General features: G+C 47.5%; 1 protein-coding gene across 1 annotated transcript in view; it reads right to left on the reverse strand.

Annotated features, from left to right (window-relative positions):
- Nucleotides 1-8,374: 8,374 nt before the first annotated feature.
- LOC115399958 (zinc finger protein 8-like) overlaps nucleotides 8,375-12,403 on the reverse strand; it is a 21,356-nt gene continuing 17,327 nt past the window's right edge. The window contains exon 2 of the mRNA XM_030107624.1: nucleotides 8,375-9,477. Within this exon, the coding sequence (XP_029963484.1) occupies nucleotides 8,444-9,477 (1,034 nt within the window). The 3' untranslated portion in view covers nucleotides 8,375-8,443. The remainder of the gene's footprint in view (nucleotides 9,478-12,403) is intronic.

Here is a 12,403-nt window from a genome sequence, read left to right on the forward strand (position 1 = left end):
ACCACGGAGCGGAGGAGGACCAGGAGGTCTTCATGAGGGGGGAGGTCAGGGCGACCGGACATGTAGTGGGCCGGCTCTTTGGGACGGGCTGTTTTGAAAACCGGGACCACACAGGAGGTCTTCCACAGGACGGGGACCTTCTCCAGGCTGAGGCTCAGGTTGTAGAGGTGGCAGAGAGCCTGGCAGAGCTGGTCCATCAGGTCCTCAGCAGCCTGTTTTCTATCATATCACAAAATTCAGATCATACCATTTCAAACACTTATTATCAGAATAAGCCACCAGTCACAAAAATCGAGTTACAGTGAATGTGGACTTACTTCAATCTACTCTTACGCCAGTGTCAGAAGTGATATTTGACAAAACACACACACACACTGAAGCTGAGTTTTGCTCATGAGAGCTGCTTCATATTGTTTCTGCCAGAGGCTTCTCTTGTAAAGGTCTTTGGCTTCTACATGTAAATGTAATGAATACTTATTGTGATTTTCAGACAACTTGCAGAGACCATTTCCCCTGGACCCTGGACAGAGAAGACTGGCATGGATTTCAATGTGATTGCATTTAAAAAATCCCTCATTTCACTTTAAAATACCATGGCTAGCCTCACAGAATATGCGTCATCACCACATTGTCCAAGATATAACATTCATCATGTTTGAATAAGTGTGACTTTCTCCCCAGGCATTTCCCTTTCAGACAGAGGATGGGACCTGCTGTGGAGTCTTCTTCTCATGGTAAGTTTATTAATTCTATACACAATGTTCTTACATTTGTGTACTGTGAATGTAAAAATGATCTTTCTCTGTATTTCACAGTATGCTCTCTGCGTCTGCACTGGCTCTCCATTTGAGTTCACAGAAGTACGTTGTGATCCATGTGACTCAGGTCAACACAAAATCCATCTGAAATTCACAATTATTTCTTCGATATTACTCAGAGAGACATCCCATCAATGTGCAGGTGGTGGTGTATTCAGCTGCTGCAGAGGTTCCCCACTGACGGGGAAAAGAAAAGAATTCACAGGAATACACTGGTCTGGTTTAATGACTCTTTATTATCTCCGCCAAGGAGGTTATGTAATCACGTCGGTTGGTTTGTTTGTTGGTTGGTCTTTTAGCAACATTACGTAAAAAGTAATGGATGGATTGCAATGAAACTTTGTGGAAAGGTGGGTCTTGGGCTAACTTAGAATCCAATAAATTTTGGTGATGATCCGGATCACTGTCTGGAGCCAGGAATTCTTTTTAAAGGATTCTTCATCATTGAGAGATAGGGAGTCTTTGACATAGTTGGGCAGACAGACCCGCCACAGGGGGCCTGTGCGCCATGCACGCCCCGCACGCCGCACCTCTCCGCCGCACGCCGCACCTCCCCGCCGCACGCCGCAGCCCTCTGCTCCGATCACACCCCCGATCACAATGTTGTTTCATTATTTATGGTGTTCTTATTGTTGTTGGTGACTGATTTGACCTCTGGCGGAGGTCTGCGCTCTCTGAGTGCCACATTCTAGTGTTTTTAATATTTTACTCACCTTTATTCAGCAGACTGGTAACTCCAAATACCGTATTGGCCCGAATATAAGACGACTCTGATTATAAGACGACCCCTATTCTTCAAATATCATTTTGTGAAAAGAAAAATATGTTGAAAACATAAAGTTACTCATAAGAGAACTTTTTATTGTACAATTGTTTAAACTCAAAAACTCACAACAGAAATAGCATTTTACATTTTTCAAGATAAAAAAATATTATTGCAGTATTAAATAAAAAATATGTTCTTTCTCAAAATAATAAATAAGTTGCCTGAAAGGTTCAATAACTGCATTAATGACATAAATAACTTTATAACCATCAAATTCAAGATCTATTCAACTTCATGAACATTAATATTTCAGCCCTTCGTGAATGTTGGCTTCAGTTTGGCCTGTAGAGAACAGTTCTTCAGAAAGAAAGCAGGAGATTTCAGCTGCTCTGAGCGTTTACTTTCTCCTGAATGCTGTAAAACTGAAACAAACCAGATCTACATATAAGTGAACAAATGCACAGGATGGATCACAACATACATCACTGTCTGAAAACAAGTCAGTATTTAAAATCAAAGCCGCTAGCTCAATGCTAACTACACTCAACAAAAATATAAACGCAACACTTTTGTTTTTGTTCCCATTTTTCATGAGATGGACTTAAAGATCTAAAATTCATTTACCAATATTACCCAATATTTACACAATATTACCATTTCTTTCAAACATTGTTCACAAATAGGTCTAAATGTGTGATAGTGAGCACTTCTGCTTTGCTGAGATCATCCGTCCCACCTCACAGGTGTGCCACATCAAGACGCTCATCAGACACCATGATTAGTGCACAGGTGTGACTTAGACTGTCCACAATAAAAGGCCACCCTGAAATGTGATTTTTTTTTTTTTAACTTTATTGCGGGTCTGGGGACTTCGGCAGCTCCAGAGGGGATGGGATCACCTCCATCTGGTCCTCCACTCGCCGTCCTTCCAGATACACCGGCCGAACTGTCAACCACAGCGTGTTAGCCCGCCTGGCTCGGTCGGCTAGTGCTCCGGCTGCTCCGCTCTCCAGCGACAACACCGACGTCAGCTTCGGTCTCCTGAACATCCACTCCCTCACGGGCAAAGGTCACCTCATCCAGGATCTCCTTAAGGACCGTAAGCTTGATTTTCTATGCTTAAATGAGACTTGGCAACTGCCTGGCGACTTCTCCCAGCTTAACGACGCTACTCCACCTGGGTTTGTTTACATCTCCAAATCTCGCGCTTCGGGTCGCGGTGGTGGTCTCGCGATACTACACCGCGAGAACTCGAAGGTCCTTCCAGTCTCTCTGCCTGCTCTGTCATCGCTAGAATGCCTCGCTTGTCAAATCGCCGGCCCCACTCCTACAATCATTGCCACCGTCTACCGTCCTCCCAAGCCTCACACCGATTTTCTATCTGAATTTTACGCCCTTCTCACCCACTTTGCCACTCTCTCTCCAAATGTAATTCTGCTGGGTGACTTTAACATACATATGGACAATCCTGCTCTCCCCCTTACCAAGAACTTCTCCTCATCACTCAGCAGTTTAGGTTTCCTTCAGTTTGCAGGTTTCCCCACCCACATCAAAGGACACACACTGGACTTAATTTACTGTTCCGGTCTCACCCCGTCTGACTGGACTGCTGTCCAGCTACATATTACAGACCATTTCCTCCTCTCATTTAATGTCCCCCTCCGTCTCTCCATTTCCAAGACCCCCCCGTGTCATCTCATTCCGCAACATAAAGGATATTAACTTGGACTCCATCTCCACCCTGACTTTTGACTCTTCCTCCACCCAGATGACCTTGTCTCCCTGTACAATAATGGACTCACTCACATCCTCAACTCACTCGCTCCTGTAAAATCTCGTTCTGTTTTTTTTCACCCAGTCTGCTCCCTGGTTTACTCCTGTTCTCCGTAATATGAAATCCAAAAATCGTCAGCTTGAAAGGCTTTTTCGGAAATCTGGTCTCAATATCCACAAAGACATGTATACTGCACATTTATCTCTTTATCAGGACTCCATTTCTCACGCTAAATCACAATATTATTCCAATCTCATCTGCTCCAATGCAGGCAACACTAAGTCACTCTTTTCTGTCTTTAACAGCATCATCCAGCCCCCTGACTCTCTTCCCCCCCCCATCTGTACTGTACTGAGTCCTGTAACTCTCTCCTCCAGTTTTTTAATGACAAGATCATGCTTACCCATCAGCACCTTGGCTCCGCTACCTCACCTCTTCCCTCCTCTGAACCTCTCCCGCCATCTCATCTACTTTCCGCTTTTGATCTCCCTCCCCCCTCTGATATCTCCAATCTCATCACCAAGTCCAAGCCCTCAACCTGTCAGCTGGACCCCCTCCCCACAGTCCTGGTCAAATCCTACCTCCCCTCTCTACTCCCCCTATCCTGAAGAAACCTGGTTCAGATCCCAACAACTTTAATAAGCTCCGCCCCATTTCTCACCTTCCCTTCATCTCCAAAATCCTTGAGAAAATTGTTAGCTCTCAACTCCACTCCCATCTCACCCACAACAGTCTTTATGAACGATTCCAGTCCGGTTTCCATCCCCGCCACAGTACCGAAACAGCATTATTAAAGATCACAGATGACCTACTCATGGCTGCTGACTCTGGTCTCATCTCCATCCTCATTCTCCTCGATCTGAGCGCGGCCTTCGACACCGTTTCTCACCCCATCCTGCTCAATAGACTCTCCTCCATCGGCATCACACACACCCCCCTTCTCTGGTTTCACTCCTACCTCACTGGCCGCACTGAGTTCATCCAGCTCAAGTCCTTCACCTCTCAGCCCTCCCCCGTTACTTCTGGCGTGCCCCAGGGCTCTGTCCTGGGGCCCCTCCTCTTCATCATATACCTTCTTCCCCTTGGCAGTATTTTCCGTAAACATGGTATTAACTTTCATTGCTACGAGGACGACACCCAGCTCTCTCTCCAGTAAACCTAACTCCACTCTCCCACCCTCCTCCCTCACCCTCTGTATGTCTGAAATCAAATCCTGGTTGACCTCAAACTTCCTGAAATTGAACAGTGATAAAACTGAACTTCTTCTTGTTGGCACCAAGTCCACACTCTCCAAATTTGACAGGTTTTCCCTCACCATCGACAACTCCACAGTGTCCCCCTCCCCTCAGGTTAAGAGTCTGGGTGTCGTCCTCCACAGCTCACTTTCCTTCCACTCCCACCTTAATAACATTACTCGGTCTGCATACTTCCACCTACACAATATAAACCGTCTCCGGCCCTCCCTCACCCCTCAGACCACTGCCATCCTGGTCCACAGCCTCGTCACCTCCCGCCTCGACTACTGCAACTCACTCCTCTGTGGTGTCCCCCACAAATCCCTCCATCAGCTCCAACTGGTCTAGAACTCAGCAGCTCCATCGTCACCAAAACCCCTTCCTCTCACCGCATCACTCCTGTCCTCCAGCAGCTCCACTGGCTCCCTGTCAAATTCCGGATCATCTTCAAAATACTCCTGTTTACATTTAGAGCCATCCACAATCTCCCCCCCACCATCTGTCTGATCTCCTTCACGTGGCCAATTTTGATTGCACGTTTGATGTGGGCTTTCCAGGAAAGTTTTTCATCTATAATTACACCCAGAAACTTAATTTCTTTAACCCTTCCTATAGTAATATCTATCGAAACGTCTATCTCAGTATTGATCTTTTTATTTCCAAAAATAATCAATGTCGTTTTGCTTAGATTTAAAGATAATTTCTTTTTGTTAAACCAAGATTTTAATTTTCCCATTTCAGTTGTAACATTATTCAGTAATTTTTGCAGATTTGTATCTGATAAAAAAAATTAGTGTCGTCTGCGCCGCCGCCGCGGTGAGCGAATGTTAGCATGCGGCCGCTAGCACATAGCTCGGCTGAGCGGCTGATCAGTGATGTATGTTGTGGACAGGAGGCACAGCCTCCTCGTGCACAACCGTTACGTGCATCTGATCTATCATGCGCACCCCGGCTCCGGCGGGTGGCAGCTGGCAGACAGGCGGAGGAGCCGCCGTGCTTCTCCTCCTGCTCTATTTTGCTCCAGCCTCTGTCTTTGTGTGCAAGTCAGGTGCGTATCAATGTTTTCTGAGGCTGAGGCCGGTGAGGCACCCCCGCCCTCGCTATCTCTGTCTTGTCCTGGCGTCTGAGGGGCCCGACTCGCTGCTGAGCAGCTGTTCGGAGCCTGTCAGGTGGACCACCTTGAATGCAAGGGCACCATCTGCCAGGCGACTGTGTGGTAGTAGGTGGAGGTTGGTTGCAGTGGTGCTCTGCCCAGTTCCCATGGTCCTGGACTTCTGCAGTCTTTTTGGACCGAGCCTGATCCCCGTTCACCCTGAGGGTGTATGTGGCGGCGGTATCTGCCCGCCATACACGGGTTGCAGGCGGCGCAATTGAGGACCACACTCTGGTGTCGGTTCCCTCAGGGGGGCTTTGAAGCTCGCCCCCCTAGTGCACCACGGGCGCCCACCTGGGATCTCCATCTGGTGCTGGAGAGCTCGTGTCAGCCTCCCTGTGAGCCCCGTGGCGGCGGCGCGGCTGCAGTGGGTGTTGCACAGGACAACGTTCCTGCTGGCCATGACCACGGCGTAGCGTGTGGGGGAGCTGCACGCTCTGTCTATTCTCCCCGCATGTCTCCGGTGGTATCCACGCTGTGATTGCTGCTTCCTTCCTAGGGTGCTGTGGGGGCTGAGGACAGCCAGCGACTCACTCTATGTGGCCCCCCGTCGGACGACCCGGGGGGCCGGCCAGGGCTCTTGTGCCCGGCTAGAACTCTGGGACGCTGCATGGCTGCTATGCATATGTGCCGACATCTGGCCAGCCAGTGGTCTTCTACGGAGGCAGCGCCTGTCCCACTGGGTTGTGGACACTGTTCGCCATTCCAGGCCGCAGGCCAGCCTCTGCCCGAGGGTGTGCATTGCCACTCCACCAGGGCGGTGTCCACGTCCTGGGTCGCCCTGAAGGGGGTGTCCCTGGACAAGCTATGTGCTGTCGCCGTCTGGACGACACCTGGCAACCTTTTCCATGTTCTACAGGATGTTAACCACCATCCTGGTGTGTGTTCACTGGAACCTTCTCCTGTTGTAACTTTTACAGCGTTGGATGAACACCAAAACATCTTGTGAGGATTGTTTCAACTGAACCTTTGGTTTGGACAAATGAATGACGTACGATGGTGAATGTAATCAGTTTGAAGACATGCTGCACAGATTATATTCCACACGTTCCAAGTTTTTAGATATTTTGTTAGTCATGTGTTGCATAGAAGCAAAAGGGTTTTTGTTTTTTTTTTATTACCATGAAGGATTTAAAAAATGAAAAGTTAAATTATCACTCAACCATTTTAAATGAAAAACAAACACTGAAGAACAAAACCACTGAATTCATGTCAACATTTTATTTCCATTTCTTGAAATTTCACTTTTGTGACAGAACACAAACAAAAACATTAACGAAGGTGGATCTCGTCTCAACAGTGTTTGAAAGTGGAACATCTCCTTTAAACTGGATGCTCTCTTGTGGTTTGTGGATCAAGCTGAACTTCCTGAATGAGTTCTCCAAGAGCCTTTCATGGCTTCGTCTGTTTGTGACTTTCACGCCGTGTTTCCACCGGACGCAACACTAATTTTTGACGCGATGAGATTACATACAAAGTCAATGTAATGATGCGATTGTTGCTCAGTCTTGAGCGGCGGGCGGCAGATGGCGAGCGGTGACGCGGCAAGCGTTACCAGCGAAAAATTTGCGGGCCCGTCGACTTGCATCACTAGTTGAAATAATTGAATTTTTCAAGCGAATTCATGCCAAGACAGCCTATCAGTGGAGGTCTTCACTGACGTGCTGACGTAGGGCATCAGTGCTCCGACCACCAAAACAAGTTGGCGTGATGCCAAGGCGAGCGGTGAGCGGCATGCACAATTTTATTTGTTCACTTCTGGTGGAAACAGTGTCAGCCTGAAGTAGCTCTGGAACCGGCCGTCGTCCAGGCGGTGGAGCTCAGACCGCCTCCGTAGGGCAGCATGCATTCAGAAGTGATGCCGGCGCCTCGCCTGCAGCCGACACCGACTTCCCCATGCCAAATACAGAGCAGCGATGGTGGCAGGCAGAGCCGTCTCAATCTCAATTTGTAAAAGCACTTTTCATATTCATAAAAACAACGCAAAGCGCTGAACAGTAAAAACAGTCATAAAAACAAAAAAGAGCAAAAACCGCACCATTGATCATTAGAGAGAGAGGTGTGCACACAGGACTGTGGGACAAACAGAAGAATCCTGCCCACTGCTGCTGTGCAGGAGACGGCGATGAGAAGGGTTGTGATGTTTCTGCAGAATGTTTTGTTTTGCATATTTGTACCAGCGATAAAACTCACGCATGTAGCGCGGCGTGGTGTCATTTGTCGCGCAAATGCAGTCGCATTAAACCTGTCCGGTGGAAACACGGCATTAAGGTGGCGCAGCAATGAACTACAATGAGTAAAGCTCTTCCCACATGCTCTACAAGAATATGGCTTCTCACCTCTGTGAGTCGATGGAGGTGAGATTGACAGGTGGATCGCTGCAGCGGCTGCAGTGATGCGGTCGTTGTATCGGTCCGTTGTGGTGAAGAGGGAGCTGAGCCGAAAGGCGAAGCTCTCGATTTACCGGTCAGTCTATGTTCCCACCCTCACCTATGGTCATGACCGAAAAGACAAGATCCCAGATACAAACGGCTGAAATGAGCTTCCTCCGTAGGGTGGCTGGGCGCTCCCTTAGAGACAGGGTGAGGAGCTCAGTCACCAGGGAGGAGCTCGGAGTAGAGCCGCGACTCCTCCGCATCGAGAGCGGCCAGCTGAGGTGGCTCGGGCATCTGGTTAGGATGCCTCCCGGACGCCTCCCTAGGGAGGTGTTCCGGGCATGCCCCACTGGGAGGAGACCCCGGGGAAGATCCAGGACACGGTGGAGAGACTATGTTGCACGGCTGGCCTGGGAACGCCTTGGGATCCTCCCAGAGGAGCTAGAGTAAGTGTCTGGGGACAGGCAAGTTTGGGCATCCCTGCTGAGACTGCTGCCCCCGCGACCTGGCCCTGGATAAGCGGCAGAAAATGGATGGATGGATGGACGGACTTGCGTGAGTCCTCACGTGGCGCAATACATGACTCCCTTTTACTGAAGCCTTTTCCACACGATTCACAAGAATGCGGCTTATCACATGTGTGAGCCCTTTTGTGGACCAACAAATGACTCGTTTGACTGAAACGCTTCCCACATGTTCCACAAGAATACGGCTTCTCACCTGTGTGAGTCCTCATGTGACCAGACAAATGACTCTTTTGACTGAAACGTTTCCCACATGTTCCACAAGAGAACGGCCTCTCACCTGTGTGAGTCCTCATGTGGACCAACAAATGACTCTGAGAGCTGAAGCTTTTTCCACATATGTGACAAGTTTTCTTCTTATCAGTGACCGTTCTCACCTTCTGACATAGTTTTGGTTTTTTACGGACAGGTTCACCACATGTTTCCTCACATTCAGCCTGTTTCTCTGAAACTGGAAAGTCAAACAGTTTGTTCTCATGGTGGACTTCAGAGTCCTGAGAGAGGAGCTGCTCAGTGTCTGGTTCTTCTTCTGGTTCACTCAGGTCACTCTGCTCCTCAACAGAAGGAACCTTCAAGGTTTCATTTTCAAACTTCACAACAGGAAGCGCGCCGGTCTGGCTGCTACCGAGATCCTCGTGCTCCTCAATCTCTGGAGGCCCTGGTTCCTCCTGGTCCTCTGGGGACTGCAGAAGCCCTGGTTCTTCTGGTTCCTCTTTTATCTGTGGAGGTTCTGGTTCTTCTGGTTCCTCTTTTATGTCTGAAGGTCCTGGTTCCTCCCGTTTTAGACAGTTTGTTTCCTGCTCCTTTCTAGAGTCACGGTGCTGCTGGAGCTCTGCAGGGACAAAACAGGACAATATTAAAGATTAGTTTCATTACTTCTACAGCTAAAGCTTTAAAAAAAACTGAGACTGAGGTGGTTAAACTGAAAACTTTAATTCAAAATTTAAAAAATGGCTGGCATGAAGTCATTACATTATTGCTGGATGAGCATCTTTACAGTGGTATGAAAAAGTATCTGAACCTTTTGGGATTTCTCACATTTCTGCATAAAATCACTGTCACATGTGATCTGATCTTTGTCAAAATCACACAGATGAAAAAACAGTGTCTGCTTTCACTAAAACCACCCAAACATTTATAGGTTTTCATATTTTAATGAGGATAGCATGCAAACAATGACAGAAGGGGGAGGAATAAGTAACTGAACCATCACATTTAATATTTTGTGGCCCCTGCTTTGGCAGCAATAACTTCAACCAGACACTTCCTGTAGCTGCAGATCAGTCTGGCACATCGATCAGGACTAATCTTGGCCCATTCTTCTTCACAAAACTGCTGGAGTTCAGTCAGATCACTGGGATGTCTGGCATGAATGGCTGTCGTGAGGTCATGCCACAGCATCTCAATGGGGTTCAAGTCTGGACTTTGACTTGGCCACTCCAGAACGAGTATTTTGTTCTTCTGAAACCATTCTGAAGTTGATTTACTTCTGTGTTTTGGATCATTGTCTTGTTGCAGCATCCATCCTCTTGACAGACACCCTCAGGTTTTCCTGCAAAACATCCTGATAAACCTCTGAATTCATTTTTCCATTACAGATTGCAAGTTGTCCAGGCCCTGAGGCAGCCATGATGCTCCCTCCACCATGCTTCACGGTGGGGATGAGGTGTTGATGTCGGTGAGCTGTTCCATTTTTCCTCCACACATGACGTTGTGTGTTCCTCCCAAACAATTCAACTTTGGTTTCATCAGTCCACAAAGTATTTTGCCAAAACTTCTCTGAAGTGTAAGTGAAGTGAAGTTTCAGTTTTCCACCGCTAGGTTTTGTGTGTACGCCTGGTCGGAGTTGAACTTAAATTTACACACATTTATACGTACAAGTACAAGTACAATTGGATAAATCTCACAGTTTGCCCGGGGACCCTTTTTTTCAGTTTCAGTTTTTCTCATCGCGTGATACAGAAAACACATTTTAAAAACTTAATCTGGCAAAACAGTCTGACAGTTCAGCACAACGCCACAGTTCACTTACAAAAGCTCAGATCTCTCCCAAAACTGTTCACTCATGTTTCAAATCTACATTTTTCTTTCCAGTGCCACAAAAACACAAAGCTACGTCTCAACAGCTTTGGCTCATTTCTCCAAACAGACCAGATGTTCTCAGCACTCTCGGTTCTCATGTCAAAAACAACCTGGATGGTTCCCCTGTCAAAGATCACATCTCCTCCAAATCAGTTCACTCCGGAGTCAAAACTACATTTCTTTCTCAAACAAATGATCCATGTCTTCAAAACGCTTCGTCTCGCAGGCATTGTGTGGCTCTGACAGTCAGAATGTTTAGATGTTTTGTCTTTAAAGCTATAGTGCGTAACTTTTATATGTCTATGAATGTCCGTTTTAGCCAAGCCACGACTAGTGGAGATGACAAAATGCAGATTAAGCCGATCGGTTCCTCTAACATGTTGCGGGATTTTTCAATATATATAATTTTGCTTTGCGTGTTGACTGGTGACATTCCCGCGCTGGCGCGCAGGAAATTACGCATTTTATGTCACAACAAGAAGGGAGGGGGAGGACGCGCAGAGCGTCTCATAGCAACAGGCCTAACTCAGGCAGAATGAGGAAGTGGCATGGCGGATAATCCAAAGAAACGGCTGAGAAAGAGTCCTGAAGTGGATCCTACCACCAAAAAAAGCCTGGACGGTCAGCAGAAGGTTTGCTGGCGAAGAAGTAAAGTGACTGACGGAGAAGGCAAACGAGGATTTGTATTGGCGTGGCTTTTCCTCAGTGGAGAGCGTTTGTAATAAGCTATTTGCGTTTCTGTGGCAAAAAAAAAGAAAACAATAATTACCTCTTCAGAAGAGTCCATCTTTTTTTCACCAGCTGTCCTTATTCACACAGAATAAAAACCATTTCCAATGGTGATTCGCGCTGTGGAAACACGAATCACCTTAGCAGCGGTTGGGGGGTGAGGGGGGGGGGATCCGGGGACTAGGGTGACCACCTGTCCCATTTAAGGCTATTTTATCCCGCATCACGCATATCAGGACAATGTCCCGCTTTTCCATTCATTGGCAAAAAAAAAAGAATCCAAACAAAATGAACCAGCCCAGAGCGGGTCTGTTCCTCCACTTCTATACTCTGATCTGCGCGAGCGGAAATTTTTTGAGTACCACTTGCCGGGACAGTTGTTGACTGGGGGGGGGGGGCGGTCATGTTGTTCTTTAATGTGTTTATTGACAAAGATTCAACAGATGTTTTTCTGATACACATTACATTGCGGCTGACCGTGCACGTTGTCCCCAGAAAAGAGCTTCAAAATGCTGCTACGTGTCATTCAATTGAGCATTTTATGCTGTGTGTGTGTGCACATGCACGCGTGTGTGTGCACATGCACGCGTGTGTGTGCACATGCACGCGTGTGTGTGCACATGCACGCGTGTGTGTGCACATGCACGCGTGTGTGTGCACATGCACGCGTGTGTGTGCACATGCACGCGTGTGTGTGCACATGCACGCGTGTGTTCCATTACTAAAACCTTTATAAAGCCGTCAATACGGTGTTTCAAATTAACTGGTGTCCTTGTTACCTGGTGACCGACTTCCTTTTGCACTTCCTGCTGCTGCTAGTAGCCGCAGATGATGAAATCAGACTCATTAAAGGTCGGACTCGGCTTTTTGTCTAATTTTTAATATCTATCAGCAACAAGGGACGTGAAAGAATCCCAGTTGCCAGTTAATAGGGAATCAGTTCTTCC

The sequence above is a fragment of the Salarias fasciatus genome, chromosome 14 (genome assembly GCF_902148845.1).
Source record: "Salarias fasciatus chromosome 14, fSalaFa1.1, whole genome shotgun sequence".
NCBI classification, from domain to species: Eukaryota; Metazoa; Chordata; class Actinopteri; order Blenniiformes; family Blenniidae; genus Salarias; species Salarias fasciatus.